General features: G+C 44.3%; 1 protein-coding gene across 2 annotated transcripts in view; it reads left to right on the top strand.

Annotated features, from left to right (window-relative positions):
- Positions 1-23,690, top strand: part of SMTNL2 (smoothelin like 2) — a 52,033-nt gene extending 28,343 nt beyond the window's left edge. The window contains exons 2-9 of one of the 2 annotated variants that reach the window (XM_034752618.1): positions 4,317-4,404; positions 5,178-5,420; positions 6,147-6,209; positions 8,692-8,767; positions 10,853-11,026; positions 11,715-11,832; positions 13,325-13,476; positions 22,080-23,690. In XM_034752618.1, coding sequence (XP_034608509.1) covers positions 4,317-4,404; positions 5,178-5,420; positions 6,147-6,209; positions 8,692-8,767; positions 10,853-11,026; positions 11,715-11,832; positions 13,325-13,476; positions 22,080-22,206 — 1,041 coding nt within the window. In that variant the 3' untranslated portion in view covers positions 22,207-23,690. Of the gene's footprint in view, positions 1-4,316; positions 4,405-5,177; positions 5,421-6,146; positions 6,210-8,691; positions 8,768-10,852; positions 11,027-11,714; positions 11,833-13,324; positions 13,477-13,966; positions 15,445-22,079 lie in introns of those variants that run through there. The other variant, XM_034752619.1, reaches the window with a different exon arrangement.
- The last annotated feature ends 472 nt before the right edge of the window (positions 23,691-24,162 follow it).

Here is a 24,162-nt window from a genome sequence, read left to right as displayed (position 1 = left end):
CTTGTCCCATGTTCTTAGTGTACAATGGGTGAGGATAAATAGAGGTATGCTAAAAATCAAATAAGGGCCAGGAAACCATGTTTTCTGCAGACTTAACTTGGGTTGATTGTTTGGTTTCTGCATTTTACATGCAATGTGTTTTTTCCCCCGCACCACTAATGAATTATTTTAATAGTTTATTATGAAGCCACAGCATAACTACGTGAAATCAAACCATCAGTTTGATTTCCTCCACGTGAAAACCAAATGTGGATGCAGGGGTAAATTATTACTTACCTGTGTGCTGCCTCTTTCCTTTCTATTCTGTATAGGTTCTTATACCACCCTCATTACCATAATATTTGAGTGTCTTCCAGTAGTGGATTAAGCAACATGATTAACATCTGTGCAAAGTAACTTACTGTATAGCAAAAGCCAAAGCAGAAAGCTTGGCTAATGGACAGAACACAAGTCAGAGGTGTCCCCGTTTATGTTGCAACCTGGCCCTTTTTATTTTAAAATGAGCCTTAGGGTTCAATTCTGCAAGGTGTTTTGTGCACAGGCCCAAATGGGCTAACTACTTAAGGCCTGGTCTACACTGGGGGGCGGGGGGTCGATGTAAGATACGCAACTTCAGCTATGGGAATACCGTAGCTGAAGTCGACATATCTTATTCCGACTTACCTCCCATCCTCACGGCGCGGGATTGATGGCCACGGCTCCCCCATCGACTCCGCTACCGCCACTTGCTCCGGTGGAGTTCCGGAGTTGACAGGGAGCGCGTTCGGGGATCGATATATCGCGTCTTAACAAGACACGATATATCGATCCCCGATAAATCGATCGCTACCCGCCGATACGACGGGTAGTCTGGACGTACCCTATGCCTCAGCTTAACTTTAACACAGTGAGTAGTCCCACCGAGGTCACGCTAGGCTGGCTTCTCTAACATTTTGTATAAATCACAATAAGTGAATAACTAGTGGCAAGGAATTTGGATTTTTAAAATTCTGTCGCTTCTAATAATGTGCTAATAGCAACAGAGGTAAAATGTGTTTGGTTTATAACCTCTGAGGCCAGATCCTCAGCTGCTGTGAATGAGTGAGTGTTATGGAGCTATGCTGATTTACATTGGCTAATGATGTATAAGTTAACAGCATTCTAGGCTATGTCTACATTTACAGCGGAGTGTAGCAATACAGATACTGCACACCCACCTAGCCCAGGTGTAATAGCAGTGTCGACGGTGAGGCACTGCTTAGGCAAATAGAGTACAGACACACCAGAAGCTGAGGGTATATATATCCTACATGGCTCGCTCTATACGTCCAAGCAGTGCCGCCTATGTCTACACTATTTTTAGCAGTGTAGTGTCCTGCTGCCCTCTGTCCTGCCAGAGCCTTTCACTGCCATGCGTAGCTACACACCGCAGCGTGGATGCAGCCTGCTTTTCACTGTGATATATAGCTACCCCTATCCTACACGCTGTCAAAAGTGTAAACAATAAAGCCCTACATGTTGGGCTAAACTCTGCTCTGAGTAACACTGGGGGTAAATTTTGGGAACACCATTCAATTCATTGAGTTGCTCCAGATTTGCACTAGTGTAACAGGGAATAGAGTATGCCCCTCTGCAGTTTTGCCAACTTCAAGAGTTCACAAGTTATGAATCAGGCCTTAAATCATAACATTGTCTTAATCATGATTTTTAAAAAAAAAATAATAATTAGGAGTTATTTTTCTTTGTCTCCTGATTTCTGCATCTTTAGATCACACTCAGTTCACATTTTCAGGCTTTTCTCCACAACCATAATGGTTAGAAATTTCCATTTAAAAAGAAAATGGAAATGGAGACTCATAAAATCACCTGCCTCCAAGAGCTGAAGCTTTAAGATAAACACCAAATATTGTGAGGGTTGGGATAAAACGATGTGAGTGAGCAACCCTGCCTCTGGTGGGATTTTTTGTTTTGTTTAATCCTGCACTCTGAATCCAGAGAGAGAGAAATTGACACATAACTTTTACATCTAATGTGACAACCAGGTTGCACAACTGACTGCTTTTTTTTCTTTCAAAATTTGTTTAGATTGAGAAAACACACAAATGTGTTGCAGATTTTTTAAAAAACTTTTGGGCTAGTCTGGTGTAAAGTCTATTTACAGTGACATCAAACTTTCCCATGGACTTTAACTTAGGGAACTCGCAGTTTCCCATAAACAGGTATAAGTACCACAAACTTTTTTTAATCTAAAGTAATCATGTGACTGCAAAAAAATTCTTTTTTTGGTCCCTTGCAACCAAAAATTGCGTACTTTCTGTTGGATGATAAAAACAAAACGTTCTTGGCTCATTTGCCTGGAATTAAATTAGCAAACATCAAAAAGTATGTCGTTTTCCAAAAACAACATTTCAAAAGTTATAAGTGGTAACTCAGTCATAAAGTGCTAGGATATTTACTTTTCCCCTAATACTCTTTCCATATGTCATCTAATTGTAATGACTGTCATTTTATCTGCCTTAAGTAGAGAGAACTTGTGTAGAACATTAAGCAGTTTTATGCAATGTCCTGTAAATGTTGTATAAAGAAGATTCATGTGTAAACATAAGGGACTCTTCAAGTTAATGTTGAGAAGAGTTATGGGCTTTACTCCACAGCTTGTCCCAGTGGAAAACTTTTACTGGTCATAAATTATACCACTGCTTTTACATAAAGGCCATTAAATCATCCCTAAGGTAAAAATACTAGGTTAGGATTTAGACTTACAATAAGTTAGAATCAGCAACTAGATTGTACGTGTGGAGAAAAAGTTGCCTTTTATTTTGCCCATCCTGTACAGGAGGGGGAATAGATTTACTGGGATACTGCTGTAATAACTTGGGCCTCACTCCTGCAGTCAATCCTGATGCGTGTGACTAACTTTACTCATAGGAGTAGACCTGTTTAAGTGGATGGGGCCATTCAATTTAGTGAAGTTTTACCTCTGCATCAGTGCTTGCAGAATTGGGCCCTCGCTCTGTTTCTGCATTTATTTTCATAGTGTGCATGCAAATCCTGGGTCTGATTTTGTGAGGTGCTGAGCACCCTAAACACCCAGCACTTCTTTTAGGCCCTGATCCTGCAAAGGCTTAACTTTACACATGTGACTGGTCCGACTGGCTTCAACAGAACTATTCACGTGTGTAGAGATATGCACATGCTGTAGCTTTCTCGCAGGACGGAGATATTGTGTTGAAGACAGCGCAGAATCATTCGAAGACATGACAAAGTGAGCTATAGAGCAGAATAAACTAACTTTGTACAGAAGAACTGTGACGCATGACTGGTATGTGCATCTGTGAAAAAGATCACACTCAGTTCACTGAAAGGTACAGACTGCATGTCTCTTGTCCTGGGGTGAGCTCTTGGCACATTTCAAGTCCATGGGAGTTGTGCCATTGATTTCAGTGGAGCCGGATTTCATCCGTGGTGTGCATAGCACTGATTTAAGGTAGACAGCACTGATTCTGGTCCTGCTTCTGCTCCCAAAGAAATCAACAGAAGTTTTGCCATTGACTTCACTTGGAGCATGATCAGCCTTTATTTTCCACACTGTGTTAAATTAACAGCAGATGTGCTCACCTACAGTTCCCCACAAGTGGATGGCAGTGGTATTTGCTAATATTACAAGCATATCAGACTTAGTTCTGAAACAGCCCATCCTTTCCGTGTAGCAGAGGGCTTTGTTTTAAGTCACAATACAACTCTGGAAGATTGGGAGAGCGGGGGGAGGAGCACCAGAACTTCCAATGTATTAAAGTAACAGAGGGTGGAAAAGGCAGACATTGACCTGTGTGATGCCCCCTGTGATTACAGAAAGTTCCCCACCTGAGCATAGTGTATTCTCTATACAGGAAGGGAAACCCCCAGAGCTTAATTTGTCATGAAAGAGATGCTGGGGCTCAAGCAATTTTTTTACATTCATAACTGAGGCAGCAAGCCCAGAGTAGTCGGGGCTCTGAACTGCCAAGCCTAGAGGTGCCGGGGCAAAAATTAAGCACTGGAGACCCCTCCTTTCTGCACTGGGCCAATCTGCCCTTGGCTGCGTATCCGAGGGTTGGATTTAGTCCTTTATCACCAGCGCTCCTTTTGCAGTGGGCAGCAGCTAGACTGTTCAGATAATCAGTGTGATCCTGAATGATTTGGCTTTCGGGGGTAGGGGCTGTCTCCCACTCTCTTGCATGGAGACTATCACAATGGGACCTGATCTCAGTTAGGCCTCTGGGTGCTACAGCGACGACTACCGTTAATAATTTGAAAGCCAGACCATCGTTCAAGTATTGCGTGTAATGTTTTGGCAGAGCGTGGACTTGGATGACCACAACGAACCTGAGACTAGACGAGTTTCTAATTCCTCCATAGTTGAAAACGGACACCAGTCTTTGGCAGGTAAGAGGAGAGAAATGCTTGAAATAAGTCTTTTTAAGATCGACTTTGAATGCAAAATATTGCTGCTGGTCAAAAGCTCAGTTCTCTCAGGTACTGAGCAGCTCTCTAATATCGCCAGTGTCTTACTCTGGAACTGTTTCACCACGAATACTGTACTAAGGCCCTGATCCTGAAACACTTAGGTATATGCTTGATTTTATTACCATGAGTAGTAACCATTCATTTGTTAAGCATGTGCCTAAGGGTCTGCAGAATTGGGGCCTAAGACCCATCATCAGCATGACTTCCAATTACGGTAATAGGACTTTGTATTCTGAATGTCTTCCTGTCCATACATTTCAAATGACTTTGCAAACTATTAATTAACTCTCACCACCTGTCTGTGGGAAAGGTCTTATTATCTCTATTTCTCAGAAGAGGAAACTGAGGCACCGACTGTTTAAGTAAACCAAGAAACAACAAAGGAGTCCTGCCTCCTAACCCCCAGCAGTAGGGCACTAGACTTAGTGGCCCTAAAAGGAAACATAGTAGACTAGTCATCTGAAGAAGCTTTTCTAATTAAGAATATTAAAGAGTAGAATATGATCAGTTACTTCTAATTTACATCTAAGTCTGTGCAATAAATGGCATAATCGGCTAGGGGAAAATTGGATTGTTATTCCAGTCTTTCCTAAAATAAAATTAAATAAAGCCCTGGTGCATAGATATTGTGTTGTATTTTTAAAGATATCTGTCAATAAAAGTTTTTCTCTCTCTTTGTTTCAATACCATAGGTCAGGCAAAAGTCTCACAGGAAGTGACCTCTTCCCTTCAGATGTCAAACTCGTCCCCCGAGGAACATGCCCCTGCAGTAACCTTACGGATGCCCCACCTTCCTGTTACTGCAATAACACGAGTATCAGAGAAGTTTTCAGGAGAAACCTCCGCCTTATCAGGAACTAGTAATGCTACCAGTAGCCTGATAGGGCAGAGCAGGAGCCAGAATGAGGCTACGATGAAAACTTCCAGCCAATCAGGTAAAAGAAATTTCTAGATATGAAAATAATTTGCTCACTAGATATGAAAATAATTTGCTCACTGAAGCCAGCTCTGATTTAAAAACAAAACAAACAAACAAACAAGCTCATATAATTTGATTCTTGTTCACACTATTCAGCATTCTTCTTTTCTGAACTGCACTTCATGCAAAGGTTAGTGGCTGTGATGTTTGTAGTCCAGTTTATCTGAGCCTAAGTCACACACTGCAGATTTTACATAGACGTTGCTCCCATTGGGGTGAGATAGGACCTGATCCAAAGCCCGCTGAAGTCAATGAAAGTCTTTCCATTGTCTACCGTAGTTTTGGGATCAAGCCCGTAGTGGTTTGCCCACAACTTCCCCGTGAGGAAGGTCTCGTCGTTCCTGTTTTACAGAAGAGGAAACTCAGGTGCAGAAAGTTCAAGTGACCTGCCTGAGATTTCAAAGAGGAGTGAGCAATGCGACCCGGAATAAAACAAAGGAATCCTGACGAGAGCGGGTTGGAAAATAGGAGGGGAGGGGGGTGCATGGACCGGATTCTCCTATTGCACCAGTCTGACGCTGATGGAACGCTACTGAACTCCTGTTTGTGAAAGGAAGGTCCAGCCCCGTTGCCAACAAGAGAAATTGTGTCCATTTAAATCAAAAATCCCTCCTCTCTACCTGCCCTTTTATTAAAACACAGAAACAAGCAAACCCCCTCCTCTGTCTTTTTTGCTTTTCAGTGACTGCTGTGAAGACCTGGAATTCAAGTTCCGTGAGAACAATGGGCACCTCCATAGCTGCAGGTGGGTGTTATTTTCTCTGCCCTTCAGCATGGAAGGTATATCCAAACCCCACATTATTGTGCTAAACAATACAGGGTAGCCAGTGCTGCAGTGCTTGAGGGTTCAGATCTGGTCCCATCTCTACGGAGTAGGATTTGTCTATCCACTAATCTTTAATTGGATGGTTATATTACAGCAGTATGTAGTAACGCTAAGAGCGTTACAAGGCTGCATGCAGAGGTCCAATTTAGCCCCATTGAAGTCAAGGAGAGTCTTTCCATTGACTTCAGTGAGAGTCAATAAATCAATTCTTAGCAGAGGACAATGGCCCACTCAGACGGCATGTCTACACAGCAAAAGCTGTTCACAGGCTCGCCCCCGAGCTAGCTTGAATCCAGCTAACGCAGGTAATGGCAGTGAAGATAGTGCCGCGTGGGCTTCAGAGCCAGCTAGCATGGCAGGTACATACCCAGGATCTGTGCCAATCTTGAACTACTTGCGCTGAATCCCGTGCTATGCTGTCTTCACTGCTATTGTTCACCTGTGCTAGCTGGATTCAGGAGAGTTCTGGTAGGCTAGCCTGTGCACACCTTTTGCTGTGTAGACATGCCCTTGGAGTACTTTGCCACGGGAGTTTGGTTTTACAAACCCTTAGGATGATCCAGCCAGAGCAAAGAAAAGCCTTCAGTTTATTTTGGATTTTCCACAATGCTCTTTGTCCTTCCCACAAACACTTCATAAATCACACTCCCAGAAGGGAATTTATTCTCTTAGCTTTGTCTCGCACTGAGGCCATGGTGCTACCAGATTGGACTGATTTTGCGTTCTTTGCTGTACATTGGGGCAAACTTGATTTTCTGGAGGAGAGAATGACTAGACGTCTCAGCTGCGGGGAACGTGGCAGGAGTAATAGCTGTGTGACACTGCAGCCTGGAGAGCTGGTGGGAAAAGACTTTAACATGGGTGGTATACAAATGAAGGCAGATCAAACCCTGGTACATAATCAGGAAGGCTGCTAAACAGAGCTTGCTTTGGTACAGCAATCACACAGCACCACCATGGCAAAGCAAATTCATTGCAGGAGCCTTAGGGATGGGTAGCATGGTTTGAAAACTTTTCTTTTCAACATCTCACCCCTTCTTCAAGTCATGAATGTGTAAAAGGACAAAATGCCTCAGACTCTTAATTCATGGCTAAACAAATGACTTGAACGCTGTCCAAAAATGCTGTTAGTCCACATCACCAAGCTATTACTCTCTGTAAATGACAAAGCCATTTGGAACCGATTTGCATTGTCAGTTCAGCGGGGATGCAGACAGGGCCGGCTCCAGGGTTTTGGCCACCCCAAGCAGCCAAAACAAAACAAAAAAAAGCCGCGATCGCGATCTGTGGCGGCAATTCGGCGGGAGGTCCTTCGCTCCCAGGTGGAGTGAGGGACCGTGCGCCGAATTGCCGCCGAATACCTGGACGTGCCGCCCCTCTCCGGAGTGGCCGTCCCAAGCACCTGCTTGACAAGCTGGTGCCTGGAGCTGGCCCTGGATGCAGAAATGACACAGCCTAGAAAACGCATTACTTCTTAGCACAAGGGGCTCCCACAGGCTTGCAAGGTGAGGATCTAGATCAGCTCTGGGTGGAAGAGCACAGGAAAACCTGTCCCTTCACAGTCCAGGGATTAAACCTGAGATGAAGAAGCTTCACATTCGGTTTTCAAAGGGCAATTAAGTTTGCACTTGAAAACCTAGGGCCCAATTGCCTTTTCATTTACAGTACCGGGGAGTAAATCAATGAGGTTGATGCAGGTACACGCATCTGAAACTGAGGGAGAAGAGAACCAGCCCCTTAGTGTTAATGCTTCATTCCCGGGCACAAGTACTGAACAGGGCGGAGACCCGGGGCTGTGCCTCCGGGAGGCCTGACACAGAAGATTCAGCCCAGGGAGAGGTAGGAGCAAAGCTTTGCTGTAAGCCATCTTTGCATCCTACTGAACCTGGGCTGTCTGGGGGCTGAAATGGCCCTTGGTGGAACTAAAGTAGCCTGTAGGGCAGCGGCTTTAAATTATATTAGCCTCCCCATGGCTGCTTATGGCTTGCCAGAATGACCATAGCAGCCTATGATACAGTACCTTTTCCTCCTGCCCTGGCTCCATCTCCAGCATGCCCTCTACTCTGGGACTGGCGGGAGGGCCAGTGTAGGTCTGCCTGCGGAGTCCCAGCACAGTGTCTGCACCAGGGGAATTGTCCTGTGGCCCCTTGGGAGCTATTTATTGCTCCTGCCTGCGACTATAGTGATGTCTAGTGCCTGGGACAGTGGGGAGACTCTCTCCTCAGGAAATCATTAGCTCATACTGGCAGAGGTCTTTTATAGAGAAATCTGCAACTTTTCATTGCTGTGAGTAAGAATAAATGTGTGGCCACATGTCAGGAACTAGATTAAAAACATGTGTGGGAAGGAGAGAAAATACTTTCAACACTGATGCATCTTGTTTTTCTTGCTGTTTATACAGAGAAAAGCACTTCTGTCACAAAGTCTATGTCAGCCATGAGCTATGGATTGACTAGTGGAACCAAAGCTAGTGAAAGGTAGGATCTTCCCTTGACTGTTTCAGCGAGACTTTTTCTGAGTGTGTTCAACGTAGCCTAAATGCAGAGGTGTTCTGTTGACTCACCCTGGCAGCCAGACCAAGTGCGTCCTACTGGCTCCAGTCTACAAAAGGGTTTGAGTGTCTCTGAGGCAGAAGGAACTAGAGACTGGAGCAAAGAGAGATCCTGCAGGTTTTCTCAGGAACTGTCAAGCTCACGATGATGCTTAGACTGAGATTAGTTTGTCACGTAATTTAACAGTAAAGGCAAACCGAGAAATGGGTTACTGTGTTAGGAGCAGGTTGGGAATAGTATGTGGTTACCTGCCCTGCATTACAGGATAAGGGAAGGATGGGCTTGTGGGTCAGGCACTGGATGGGGACTTGGGAGATCTTGGTTCAGTTCCTAGATCTACTTTAGACTCTTCCCTGGGAGGAGTCCCTTAATCTCTCTGTACTTCAGCCCCGCTCCTGTAAAATGGGGGTAACATTTCCCTATGTCACAGCAGTGTTGGAAAGATAAGTCCATTACTTTGTGTGAGGTGCTCAGCGATGGGGGCCACATAAGTACCGAGATAATTTGATACCCTTTGATCTAGCCAGTTCCACCAGCCAGTGCAGGATTGTTCCCTGCAGTATACTTTATCGTGCTTTAGCTAGGCTAGTGACCTATGTCTTCATGCATGGAGTGTTCCACCCTCCTACAAATCTCACTGTCAGAACGCACCAAGCTCAGAACCCTGCTATTGAATGCCACGTTGCTAGCCCTGTTCTAATCCCAGCGTGAACAGGCACAGATGGGATGTAAAAAGCTTAAGTTGTCCTTTAATAGCCATGCCCAGGCCTCTGAAAATTCCTTTTAAAGCACTCGGCTGTGTAAAAGTTGTTATTTTGGGTCTATTTTTGGCACTTGAATGCATGACCCCTATCAAACATCCTTAGTTTGACGGGCCTGCAGCTTAGTTTACAGCTTTAAGTTTCTAAACTCCTTGCAGGACACACTAGGACTTTCTGCCTTCACTCCGAAAGGCTGACTACCACACCTTTTTGATTAACTCAAAGTCATAGTTGTTTAGTATAGGATTACACAGTATCACAATTACTGCAGCAATATCAAGGCATCCTCAGCATGCAAAACCTCATCAAGAAAAAGGGTAGCACCGATTACATAACCCTCTTAAATTGGACTTGCATCTGCCCTGAAAATTTCCCCGAACAGGGTTTTACATTTCTTATGAACAACTAATAAGTTAGGATGCGATACCAGCTCCATGGTGGCTAAGTCAAAGAACGATCATCATGGGCTTAATACATGGGACTTAGAGTCAGTAGATCTGGGTTTGGGTCACAGCTCTGCCACAGATAATGTGTGATGTTGAGCCAGTCAGTGCCTCGATTTGTGCCTCAGTTTCCCCTCGTTGGAAATGGTGGTAACACACCCTCCTTCACATGTGTACGACGTGGCTTAAATCACTAATATTTGTCAAGTGCTTTGGGAACCTCAAATAGAAGTGCAAAGCGAGATATAATCCTGTCTAATATAATCCACCTGGCCTGCTGGTGTAAATTGGCCTGGGTCTTACAGGAGCCGAGGATTAGGCTTGGTACGAGTTACTTAGGAGCCCAAGTACCAAACATGTGACTTATGCCCTTAGATGCCTAAATCTCATTGGAAATTAATGAGGATTCAGACCTTACGTGCAGATTTTTAAAGGGATTTAGGAGTTGCTCTGCTCAGAATTGCAACGCCTGATTTAGATGGCTAAGTCCCATTTTGAAAAGCGATTTAGGGCGAGATATTTATATAAGCACCTAACTCCCACTGATTTCAATGGAAGTTAGGCATCTAAATACCCTTGGAGACCTAGCCTTTTGCAGTCTACGTCCTATTGACTTTCAGTGAGATCTAGGTTCCCAAATACCCAAGTTACTTTTGAAAATGGCTAAGTTATTCACATGCTTTTGAAAATATTTATTTCATGTGTTTAGGTTGCTGAAGTTTTGCTGTTACTGATCTCAGTGCTTTGTGGTGATACCCAATGTTCCGGATAGTTTCTCTTAGACTGTTTTTGGTGTTCTCTTTCAGCAATACCATTGACAGTTACTATGATGTGACACCCAAATCCTGCTCCCCACCTCCGACTGTACATCGCCAAGTGGAAAGGAGGCGAGAACTGGTGCGGTCTCAGACGTTGCCACGCACTTCAGGAACGCAGGCCAGGAAAGCGCTCTTTGAGAAATTTGAGCAGGACAGTGGAAAGTATGTCACTCCTTAGTCCCTCTTGCATCCAAAGGGGGCTCAGTACTAGGGAAATAGTCTGCTAACGACTTATAGCAGAGGGATCTCCAGACTTGGAAATTTGAGCAAAGTAAAACTGGGGCCTGATCCAGCTCCACTGAAGGGAGTGGGAGAATTTCCAGTGGGTAATGGCTCAAGCCCTTGACATTCCAACCAAGAATGAAGATTCAGTAATGTCAGGTGGGCAACCTGAAAAGAACAGAAGCCAGGAAATTCAGAGCTCAAGCTGTTGTATATCTACTCTCCTGGGCCTGAGGGTGTTGTTCAGAAGGGAGTGTTGTAAAAACCTCCCTCTGGATGGCTCATAAAAGGAGATGGATTTCATGGTTTTATATTGTTACTCGAGAGCCAACAATGTGTACGTGCTTTACAGGACATGGTCCTGGCCTCAATGTTTATACCGTAAATAGAAGCTAGAGGTGAAATTCTGACTCTTTTGAAGTCAATAGGGGTTTTCCCTTTAGCGTGATTGGGGCCAGTATTTCCCCTATGCATGCCTCACGTAGGCAAGGGGTGGCAAAAAAAAAAAAAAAAAAAAAAAAAGTTGTGTTTATGGGCTCTTTACGGTCTCTGTCAGGGCACGCAGCTGCCGTGAAGACATTAGGATTAGTCTCCTCTCGTCAAGGTTTTCTCCCTTTTCTTCTTCTAGAGGAAAAGGAGAGTCCAAAGCAAAGCTGAAGCGGTCACAGAGTTTTGGGGTCGCCAGTGCAAGCAGCATTAAGCAAATTCTACTGGACTGGTGTCGCTCCAAAACCATAGGATACAAGGTGAGAAGAGGTCACTGCTTTCCCTTTTAATTATTTCCAGGAACGTCTTTGAGTATTTCTAGAGAAACTGTACTCAGAAAGTGTGTTCCATAGCATTCTAAAATGCACTAGACAATGGGTTACATTTATCACTGGCCTCCACCCCCCCCCCCCCCCCGCCAAGAATCTGTGTGTGTATTGCTTAGTTCATTTGAAGTCAATGAGACTACTCACAGCATTGAAGTTAGTGCTTAAGGGCTAGATTGATTAAAATATTTAGGCACTCAACTTGCCATAGGAATTTGGCGCCTAAATATCTTTAAAAATCTGGCCCTCGGTGCTTTGCTGGAGTGAGGTCTGAATTGTGTGTGTTTACAGGATTCATCTTACGTTTGTGCACTCTCTGCTAATTGCAGTATGTGCCTCCTTTATTATATTATAATGAAATGTGGATAGGGCTGGGGATTACTTGATAGTACTATTACCTGGAGACCAAGATAACTTTTTGTTAGGCCGTAGACCAGACTGCTCTATATTGGAATTAGAGATGTTTAATCATATTACATGCTTGAGGTTAAATTCTCCCAGTTTCAGCACGTTCATGTCTATGGGATTGCTCTAGTGTAACTGAAGAGAATCTGGCCTGGGGGAGGTTCCGTTAGAGTTACAGAGCATTAAACTGCATTGCCTAATGCAATTGCGAGGGGAAAGGGACAATTTCCTAGATTTATAAGAACGAAAGAATGCCCATTCCACAGTTTCATTCTGAGAAAACAAAATATAATTGTTGTTGAACTCTAAACTCAGGGGTATATTCCAACAGATAATGAAACTGTCAGGGTCTGACTTTTGTATGGTGGGGAAAAGTCTAGCACCACGAAGCAAAAGAGCCCAATTCCATTTTGTTACATGGGTGCAAATCCAGAATGACTTTGGCTCTTTGCTGTAATGGCAAATGGCCAGTTTCTGCATGGTCATACACGGTGTGCAGTTCCAATGGGCCAAAGTGTCCCCTCATTTACCTTCAGACAACTCCCTGAAAGTTCACAAGGCTATTCAGAGTGTAAGTCAGTACTAATTTGACCCTAAATGTCCAGCAAGCAATACAGGTTAGTCTTTATACGACACTAAGCACTGCACAGAAAAATACCATCCTCCGGTTAGCGACTACTCCATTGGGCTAAGTAATGCTCTCAGTTTAGAGTAGACAAAGACAGAGGCTGATCCAATGCCCATTGAAGTTAATGGCAGTCTTTCCATTGTCTTCATTGGGCTTTGGCTCAGGCCCGTAGACTGCACATCTGCTTTGCACCTGCGCTAACTGTCACAAAAGGGCTGAGGATGCCAATTCTCCTCTTAGCCCAAATAACGTCATGGGTGTACAAACAAGGAAACAAAAAACATAAGGCATGTGCTGAGTACTCTGCATGTTCCCTTTGGTGAGGAAGAGGTCAAGTATACAGCAGTTCCCAGCGCCGTACAAAGCCCTAAAGCTCTGTTTGCATTCTGACAGCACCTTGATCTGCAGAACTTCTCCTCGAGTTGGAGTGATGGGATGGCATTCTGTGCCCTAGTGCATTCTTTCTTCCCCGAAGCCTTCGATTATAATGCGCTTGACCCAGCTAACCGCAAGCAGAACTTTGAGCTGGCTTTCACCATGGCTGAGTGAGTATCAGTTTAGATCTCTGTGAAGTGCATCCAGTTAAAGACTCATAAGACTGTGCGGCAAGAGTGTGATCATTTCTCTCTCATACCCTGCATCACAAGCTCACACTTATTATGCCAGAAAAAGGTTGTAAGACTTTACAAGACATCACATAAAGCAGGAGGCTCAGGAATCAAGAGAGGCATTTTTAGCAGATGACTGGTAATCAATAAGTGGTTGCAAAGAAACTCCAGGGCTCTATGCCCTAGTATGTCTTTGGATTCATGCACTCAGACTCTTGCCTGCCCACTCCATTCCCCCTATCAACCAGATTAATCCCACAGTATTTTAGCCATAGCTATTATATACACAAGGGATTTAGGAGCATCAGTACCATTTGAAAATCTCCCCTTCAGCACTTAGGAGCATCTCCCCCATAATGCTTAGCACCAGGGTATCTATAAAGCACTTACCACTGCAGCTTCTAATAGCTGGGTCCTGCTTCCACAGCAATCTATGGCAGTCTTGCTACTGACATCCATGGGAGGCAGGACTGGGTCTTCAGAGTGTGGGTACGTGCACTAACCTGAAGTTCTGATGCACTTGATTTAGGTCTGGAAATTCATGGTTTTCACTTTAACACTTTCAGGAGACTTAACTTGATCTTTCTATTGCACACCATAGAACTTCCGTTCAGGTTCTATTCAGTAGCTTGAGTCAACCTGGGCTGTTGTCTAATTGGATGTTGTTTCCTTCTAGTCCTTTGAGGGAAATAAGTTAAAATATCTTTTACAAATTCTGCTGACAGTTATTACTGCATGTTCCCGACAGGTGGCTTTTCTAAATCCACGTAAATACCCATCTGGAAAGCTCTTAAACCTTATACATTTTATTAATTGAGATTTGGAAAAAAACAGAAATGGTCTTAAGATGGATTACTGGTAACTATGACAAAGTAACCAGATCAGACCATATGACTCGTAACTGTTGACAGCCTATTGGATTTCAATGTAGCAGAGAACAGAATACATGCACTTTCCTTGAGACAGCTGGAGGGTGGGTTGTCCAAGGTGACTTACATGCAGTGGAAAATACAAGCAAACTGAATTTAAAGGAAGTTATTATTCCATTGTTAGAAAATCGGGTCGCTTTAAAAATTACTCTCAGCCAGATCCTGTAAATTGGTGGATGTCACTGATTTGAGTAAATTGGCGTAGCTCCGTTGACTTTAATGGTGTTACACTGATTTACAGCAGCTCGGGATCTGCCCCTCCAACTTTAACTTACGAGGTCAAGGATTCTTTGCCTTTGAGTTGAAAAGTTTAAGATACGGAACCAGGAACCAAAACAGTCCCTAGAGTTGTGATACCATGGTACCTAATCAGTCAAACTCACATTTACAGTACTCTAACTTGGCAGGTAGGAGAACTGCCTTTTGACATCCCCTGCAAGGGAACGAGAGTGGTTATTGCAAGGACACTTGCAATGAGAGATTTATCCCCCCCTACGCACCTCTCAGCAAGCCTGTCATGGCAAAGTACGTGCAAGACATGGCCGTTGTCTTTATTCTTCTATAGCTGTAAAATGATGTTGAGCCATGAAATAAACACAAAATTAAGTGGCGAAACAAATGTAAAACATACATCGGTCAAGAGGCTGCACGTGAGTGGTCTTTGAGCAGACACTAGTTGTGGTGTTAACATAGGAGACAGCGAGTAAAGTGGAATGCAGTCCTTTTACCGGTCCTGCTACACATGCTTACAGTATGTATAGAACCTGTATGCCGCTGACATATATACACAGCATGATTCTGTGTACTTGCGTTTCTCCAATGGACACTTTTCTTGAACTGAATTTCTCCTGACTTTTGGGTGACTAAGGAACATACGATCAGACCCTCACGTTTTGTTGTTTTTGTTTTAGTGGAATACCATTGTTGTTTAGAGCAACACTTATTTTGCTTTGGGAAATACTGTTAGGAGGGAGGAAAGTTACCGTATTTTCCGGCGTATAAGACGACTGGGCGTATAAGACGACCCCCAACTTTTCCAGTTAAAATATAGAGTTTGGGATATACTCGCCGTATAAGACTACCCCTCTTCCAACGCACACCAAAAAAAAATTAAAAAAACATCAGATTTGATTTCAATATGGTAATTTTAATTCAAATGCTTATGACATGCAGGTACTTAGCAGGAAAACTGTCACTTATAAACATAAGGCTGTTTGTCATCAAACATGTAAACATAAAACAGTGCAAGTGGATTAAACTTTTCCTAATTCACTCTAAAGCTGAAAGGAAGGATAAGACAATAAACCCATGGGAGCTGCCATGCTGTTTGTTTTCTAAGCTGTCAACCAAACTGGAACTGATGATGATAGGAGGAAGATAACAAACAAGAGAGAGAGAGCAAGTGCCGGGCAAGTCCCTGGCGAGTTAGCAACGCCCATCATAACTGCAAGCTACGGTATTTTTTCAGGTTTTGCTGGCGTGACAGTTTCCCTTTAAAAGCCTTCAAAATCCTCCTGTTCGTCATCTGATATCATAAGTACATCAATGACATCTTGTGATACATTTGTAAGGCAGTCATCGTATGGATCGAATTCCATATCAGATGGTGTGGTCTCAGCTTCGGCTTCCTCTTCATCTTGCCACAAGTAGTCGTCCTCCATACCATCTAATGAATTTGATATGCCACACTTCTTGAAAGACTTGATTACTGTTTCTGCATCAATATCATTCCAGGCTTTTATGACAAACTTGCACAAAACATCCAACTGTGGAGCACGCATGTTTCCTCCTTTTGTGAATGACTTTTCGCCGCTAACCATCCATTCATTCCACTGTTCTCGAATGCGATCTTTAAATGGCTTGTTTAGGCACACATCCAGTGGCTGTACCAACGATGTCAATCCTGCAGGAATAACTGCCGCATCTGTGTTTAGTCTTGCAAGCATTTGCTTGGTGCTGGGAGTTAAATGAGCCCTGAACATATCCCACACCAGTAGACTACATTTTTGAATAAGTCCACCTGGTCGCCTGCTCCATACATTATCAAGCCATAGCTTTACCCCTTCTTCATCCATCCAGCCTTTTTCATTCACATGTACAAAACAACCAACAGGGAACTTGAATTTCGGCATTGTTTTTCTTTTAAAAATAATCATTGGTCTCAGTTTGGCGCCATCAGCTGTGCATCCTAGTACCACTGTAAAACTGGACTTCTCATGTCCTGTTGTTTTAATTAAAATTGTTTTTTCACCTTTTTGATGGACAGTTTTATTTCCAACCATATCAAAATTCATTGGAGTTTCATCCATATTTCCAATACTACTTAATGCATAGCCATGTTTAGTGCGCTGTTGTATTACGTATCGATGGAAACTATTTACTTTGCTATCAAGATCTGCAGGTAATTTTGGGGCAATTTTCATCTTTTGCCTCAGTACCATATTATGCCTTCCCATGAATCTAGTACACCAGGATACAGTGGCCTTAAATCTGTTGCTGTGATCTGGGTTAGATTTGGCCCACTGAAGTGCAAACAAATGTATTTTATTTCGTGTCACTACATAACCGTTTTGGCGATGCTCATTCACCATGTCTGCTACATGTTTTTCGAGTTCTGGCCAATGTGGAGTGCCTCTTCTTAATGCACACTTACCCCTTGGCATACTCTTTAATGCTTTTTCATTTGCTTTCCAGTCCCGAACCATCTTTTCTGTTACTCCATATTGTCTTGCAGCAGCGCAGTTATTATGTTCCATGGCAAAGTTTACAACTTTAAGTTTGAAACTGGCTTCATATTTCTTTCTTCTTGCTGGTGGAGCCATGATGGGGTTTTGACTGTTGGACATTTGTATACTGTACTGTATGTATTGGTGCTATACTGTATGAACAGGTACAGATACTGGTGCTGTACTGTATGTGGTACCCAGTATACAACAACCAGCCAATCACGGCAAGCGATGTACCTTACCGGCGATTGGCTGGTTGTTGTATACAAAGCCTGCTTGGATTGGTCAGCTCTCCCTGCCTGCCCAGCCCTCCCTGTCTCCAAGACTATCAGAGCGGTAGCGCAAACACGCCTCTTTCACCCGTCTGGCCCACCCTTGTATCCTATTACCTCCTTCTCTGCCTCTCAGATCTCGCACATGCGCGCCTGCGCCGCTTCACTGCAGTCCTCAGGAGCGAGATCTAAGAGGCAGAGAAGGAGGTACGGTAATAGGATACAAGGGCGGGCCAGACGGGTGAAAGAGGCGTGTTTTTCTGGGCACAGCGCTGCTCTATCTCTTTTTTTCCATACCCCGGGCGTCCCGGACGCCTGCAGCTTGCTCCGCCCTTCACTTACACCTTCCCGGTGAGGCGCCCCCTCACCTCGTCATTGGGCGGGGATGCGGCCGCGGCCGTTTTTGAGCTCCCCCCACCATATGCGGCGACCGCAGATTCTCCAGTCCGGCTCGGAAGTTTCAGCACCCGCCCTATAAGACGACACCCGGCGTATAAGACGACCCCCGACTTTTGAGAAGATTTTCCTGGGTTAAAAAGTAGTCTTATACGCCAGAAAATACAGTATGTCTGTACACTCTTTTCATTGTAAATTAAAGCAATTAAAATGTCAGTCTAGGGCTCTGTTGTTAAAACACACATTTGTCTAAGGGCCCGTCTCTGCTGGGAGTGTTTTGTACCAGTGTAGTTAGACAGGCACAAATCTCAGTGTAGATGTGCTGCACCACTGCAACTTAGTGTGGTTTGAAACTGGAGTAAGCCGCAGCAGGGCTTGTCTACACGATGCGTTAGTGCGCATCTATGGGGTGTAAATTGTAGTGTACACCAGCATGTTGTACGCTAACTGGCCCACATGCACCCTACACTAAAAGCTAACCTACACTAGAAGTTCCTTAGTGAGTGTTGAGTCCTGTTTCAAACAGTACTATGTTAACACGCACTAGGGAACTTTTAATGCACACCAGCTGGCTCCACCCAGGCCAGTTAATGTGTAACACGCTAGTGTGCACTAGAATTTACACCCCACAGATGCGGACTAACACCCTGTGTAGACAAGGCCCCAGAATTTCATCAGTGCAGTACATTTACACTAGTAGTTGGTACTGGTGTAGCTACATTGGCACAAATACCCTTTAGGTTGGTCTATATTGGGGTACATCTACACAGGGATAAAAAAACCTACGCTGGCCCGGGTCAGCTGAGCTCATGGGGCTCGGGCTCTGTAAAACTGCTGTGTAGAGGTTCAGGTTTGGGCTGGAGCTCAAGCTGCGGGACCCTGCAAAGATGGAAAGTCGCTAAGGTCTATGCAGCAGGTTGTAGCCCCGGAGCCTGAGCCCAAGTCAGCTGACCCAGGCCAGCTGCAGCCATGCCACGGGTCTTTTATCTCTGTGTAGACATACCCTAAGTCTCTTAACTAGGACTTGAAAAATATTCAGTACTATTTTGTTCCATAGATGGTAACAAGCAAAACTACCGAGAAAGGCTGTCTGGTGGACTATTGATTATAGACCGCAGAACTCTCCCAGTGTCACATGGAGTACAGGTTCACTTGCTATTAAAGGCAGAGCTGACTTAATTGTGTTTCCCAGCTGCAAAGGTCTGCGGATACATCCCTCCAGATTCCTGCAGCTGTTTCTTCTATTGCAAGCCAGTGGGAACTTCAGATGATGTTTCCTCTCTTTCTTCCCAAGAGTAAACAGCAGGAACAAAGCTTTGGCATTGTCAGCACTGTCAAGACCAAATCCAGGCTAATGAAGGCGCAGATGGCCTAATAGAGAATGTAGTATTAGCAATATTCTTGTTAAAATCCTAGTATGCTCTAACTCATTGTAACTTTATAAAGGACCTGATGTCTGAAACTCTGTGCTGGGCTATAAAAGCTAATCTTTCCATTAGGCCAGAAGTCAACATGTACTGGGAACGTTCAGAGTTAAAATCAAGAATCAGACAGCAATCAAAGCAAATCACAAGGAAAGCTCTGACGTGCTACAGTTTATGGAAGGTGGCGCATTTGAACAGTTTAAAGCATTCCACTAAATTCCGTTCTGCCGTTTTCTGCACAGAGAAACATTTACTGGTCTTAAGGGGTTTGACATTAGACTGAAGCTTTATTAGGTAATTGCTGCAATGTAAGTGTGTCATCTGAGTGGGATGATTTTATAAGCATTTCATTTAAAGCAGCCTTATAGTGTTATTTCACTACTCTTCGGGAAATTGGTTCTATATCCTGTATTTGGATAGAGAAGAATTTATATCCTTTCTAGCTTTTTATGATACAAGTAATAGGTGACTCTTACTGAACTTTTCCAGTAACCATCATAACAAAGAAACCGAGGTTTACAGAAGCCTCAGGGAGTTAGGCATCCAACTCTCATTGACATTCAGTGGGAATTGGGCAACCAATTCTTAAACTCCTTTGAAAATCCCACACTAATGCCCGATTTAGATGAGGTTTGCATGTGAATCTAGCCCCTCTGGAAAAGGATGCAGCAAGTGGTTTAGTTTTCTGGAGTGAGATTTGCAAGTCTCCTCCGATTGATGTTCATGAGAGTTGGCTTCAGTGGGAGCAGAGAGTGGCTAGCGTTGTGCATTTCTGAAAAATCTCAGCCCTGTTTGTTAGGGGAATCTTTGTGAAATAGATTGAGGGATAACACCAGGCAGTTGCGTCATCCTGCGTGTTTTGGCACACCGGCTCAGGGAATGAGACCAGCCAGGGTTTGCTAAGTTCATAACAAAGGGGAACTTTTCTGCTATTTGATAATTTTGTTTAATTACAGAAGGAAGGAATTTTTAAGCTGCTTGACCCAGTGTAAACATGACTCATACTCAGTTGCTGTGCAGTTTAACTCGGGTAACAATAAGAACGCTCCATGGGGTACACAGTCAGGTTCAGCATGCTCTTTCCAAATAATCACAGGATACAGTAATGCACGGCTACAGGCGCCTACAACTTTTGATGTAGCATCAAACACTGTAACACTGACGTACAGTAGGACCCACTCAGAGTGAATCAAAACTTAACTAGAACTGGAATCACCATTTGCCATGAAGCAAAACTCTCAACATAAAGGCTGTGCACCGTATTTGAGCTCGCTGCAAGCGAGGTCAGTCATAGATAAATAAAATGATAGGGGAAGATAATCTTTCCTGCGGCTGATTAACAATCACGAGAGTGAGCTTCATGATTTTTTAGCAGGTTGATTTCTGACATGAACTATGAATGCCTTGCCTCCCAAGCGCCTCTCATGGCACGGCGTGGCTCTGTACAGCCCTGGTTTAGTCTTCCCCTTTTCTCAGGGCTCTGTTAGGCTTCCTTATGGTTAACACCACCCCAGCCTAGGGCTGGTTTAATAATATTTACAGTTCAAAACAAAGTCCTCAAATAAAGTCCATCACCACCACACACATGTTCATACTCAGCTTTACATGCGCAGCCAGTCCCCGAGCTCTTTTTCTGTCCCCGTTCGCTCCTTACCGAGCAGTCACTCTCAGTCCTTCCTAGCTGGAATTCAGCCTTCTCACGCACTAGCTTTCCCCCAGCAGCCTCACCAGTGTGCGCTGAGAGAGATCAGTGGGTAGTCAACCTTCCCCTACTCTTGCCTGCCCCTTTATAAGGCCCAAGTGCTTTCCCTTAAGCCCAGTTGGGTAGCAGGTAATCAGTCCCACTAGACTTCTCCCTCCCTCTCGAAGGGACCAGTCATCCTGTGACCCAAACCCAGCTTTTTTCATAGCCAAGATAAATGTGGGTTAGACCAGAAGAGACTCTGAAAATTCAGTAGTAACCTATTAGATAAGAGCTGCCTATGGAAATGTCAGCTTCCCCCTGGCTGTTGTTGACTCTGACCTTGGTGATTTCTTTTAGAGGAGAGAAAGATTGGTGTCTCTCATTTCCTTCCACATCACTTGGGCTCAACTGGACAAACCTTTGTCTGCTCAGTTTGCATCATTCCACAGTTCTTCTGTCACCCCAGGCCTCAACAGACATCTCCCCTTCTGCCTGATCTTGGATCCTAGCCTGTCAGCCCTTGATCCAGGACTGCTGCCTTGGTCACTTCACCTAAAACAAACATCTAGGCCTTCCTCATGAATTCCCTTGCCATTTCACTTACCCCTGTTGTCCTCTGCAAGCATCCCTACTGGCCGGCAGAACAGCCCCTGGGTTCCCCTCTGAACAACTGGAGTGACCCAGGCTTCCTTTCTCCTGCAAGTGGGAGAAGAGGATTTGCAAACCCGAGGGACTCTGCTTGCTGAGGCCCAGGGAGAGGCAGGGGAACTGTGGCATGATGAGACAGGGATGCAGCCAGCAGCGCATTAGGGGCTTGATCTGAAATCTATTGCAACCCATGGAAAAAAATCCCACTGAGCTTTGAATCAGACCATGAGAAAGGAGGAGGAGGAACAGGAATTTTCTCTGGTTACAGAAAATGGCAGCCTTCAAGCAATACATGAGCTTGACTGTTTCAGTGTTAACTACCATGTTATATAGATTTCTTTGAGAGAAAATTCCACTGTTTGATACAAGCCCAATGATTCCAATACTGAGGTAGCAAATGGATACTGGAAATAGTTGGCAATAACCCTTTGTTTGATGGCTCTGTTTTGGCGTTACTGCAGGAAACTGGCTCACTGCGACCGCCTGATAGAAGTGGACGACATGATGGTGATGGGACGCAAGCCAGATCCCATGTGTGTTTTCACCTACGTACAGTCACTATACAATCACCTGCGCCGCTTTGAATAAACCCACCGGGAAGCTTGAACACAACCCCCTACTGAGACGACTCTGGTGTTTTCTCACCGAAAGGAGAGTGGTGTTTTGAGAATAGAGCGCGGCCATTATTGTTCACTCAGAAGCTTGTTATCGTCCCTGTGCTTGCATTCAGCCATGTCACTGCTTACACTGTTGCCAAGCAGGGCCCCAAAGTGTTGATCACAGCAATGGGCCAGTAAAATACAGGAAAAGCGTAGGGAAAGGCAGAAATTGTCATTCTGGTGCTAGTGATAAGTTGTATTAAATACAGTTGTGTTAAAAGATTGAAGAAAACTAAATTATAAGTCTCCTTCTGGTCAGCTTGGGACACATGGCTCTGTATGGTAAGAGAAACCTCTGCTTTAAAGTCATTCTCTCCTACCACAGTTTAAACTACACAGGATAATGTAGATATGTTTTCTACTCCTCTGTCCAGTGTAATACACAAGAAACAGAAGGCAGCTTACACCAAGACTTTACAAAGGAAGGCAGCCTCTACTCTAGTGAATACAAGTTATTTGACTTCCAACATTGCAGTATCACTGCCCTCAGGTGTGTTTATTGTGTTGTGTGTGTGCACACACAACATAACCGCCGGTGGGGGTTCTTACAAAGCGGTGGTCCATATGGGGACTGAAACCACAGCACAGGCCTTTGCCATTTAAGCTAAAGGAGTTACACACTTCACTTGCAGCAGTAGTAGGCTATTATCTTTTATCTGCATCAGACACTAGAGGCAAGGGACACAACCCACTTAGCATCTGAGCTCAAATCCCCATATGGGCTATTACTGTGTAACAAACTCCACCAGCATGTGCCAGTGGGGGTCAAACCTAAAATCTTTTCCTCAAGTGGTTAGTTGAGGTCTGTGCAGGTCCTGGCTTAAGTCCTGGCTAAGGAGGCATAGGGGGAGTGGGGCTGTTACTTACGTGCATTTATGTACGTGGTCATAAATTCAGTGCTTACAAAGCGGTAAAGATTAACTACTTGGGAGTCCTATTTAACAGGTATAACACAGGCAGCAGCCCAGCAATGTGCCTCCACCCCAGCCCTAGGAGAGATCTCCATGACCCATTCCCTCCTCGGCCTCCATGCTGGGGAGGCCACTAAATGATTTGGGAGTTTTGGATCACCTGGGGCGATTTCTGATCTCAGTTAACCCTCATGAGCCCACAGTAACCCCATTAACTTCAGGGGTGTTATTCCAAATTTACACCTGTAGAAAAAAAGATCAGATTCCACCTTCTGGCTTCTGTTCACTACATCAGCAGCTTTGTTTTTGCAAGGAATGTAAAAAACTGAAGTCCCATCGCCCCAGAACAAACTAATAGAAAGTAACAACGGCCAGGCAAGCAGATTGCTCTTGCTAAAGGATGGTTTTTTACCTGCATCTGTTCCTGTTCCTCACAGATATTTATAAAAATGACTTTGGTTCTGTATTGATGACCATTTATAATAAAATATATGTCAAACTCCTTTTGGTTCAGTGCTTCTGGCTGAGTGGAGGATACAGTGGGAAAGAGATTCCCAGGAAGTTTTTTCAAAATGGAAATAGATTTAGAATTTAAAGGAAAAACAACACATGGGGGCCCATTGTGATCTCAGTCATAGGGCTGTAAATCCAGAGCAACGTCGTTGGCTTCAGGACATGACTGAAACCGCTGGGTCCTACTGCAGTACAAAGGATAGTAATAATATTTAGTAAGCTACAACTATTTGCATGGTAGGGACTATCACAGCTGCTCTCTGTATGAGTGTCGTGCTCCCTACCAAGCCTCCTCCTTCATCTACACTGAGATGATCCACTGCTAAGGATAGTAGCCTAGGACTCAGACTGAATTCAAGTCTCTGCTCTGCCACTGCCATCCTGTGTGACCTGGGCCAAGTCACTTAGTCTCTCTCAGCCGCAGTTTCTCATCTGTACAACGGGGAAAACAGCACTATCCT

Source organism: Trachemys scripta, chromosome 18 (genome assembly GCF_013100865.1).
Source record: "Trachemys scripta elegans isolate TJP31775 chromosome 18, CAS_Tse_1.0, whole genome shotgun sequence".
NCBI classification, from domain to species: Eukaryota; Metazoa; Chordata; order Testudines; family Emydidae; genus Trachemys; species Trachemys scripta.
Note: the sequence above shows the minus strand (reverse complement) of the source record. Positions and strands in the feature narration are given on the sequence as shown.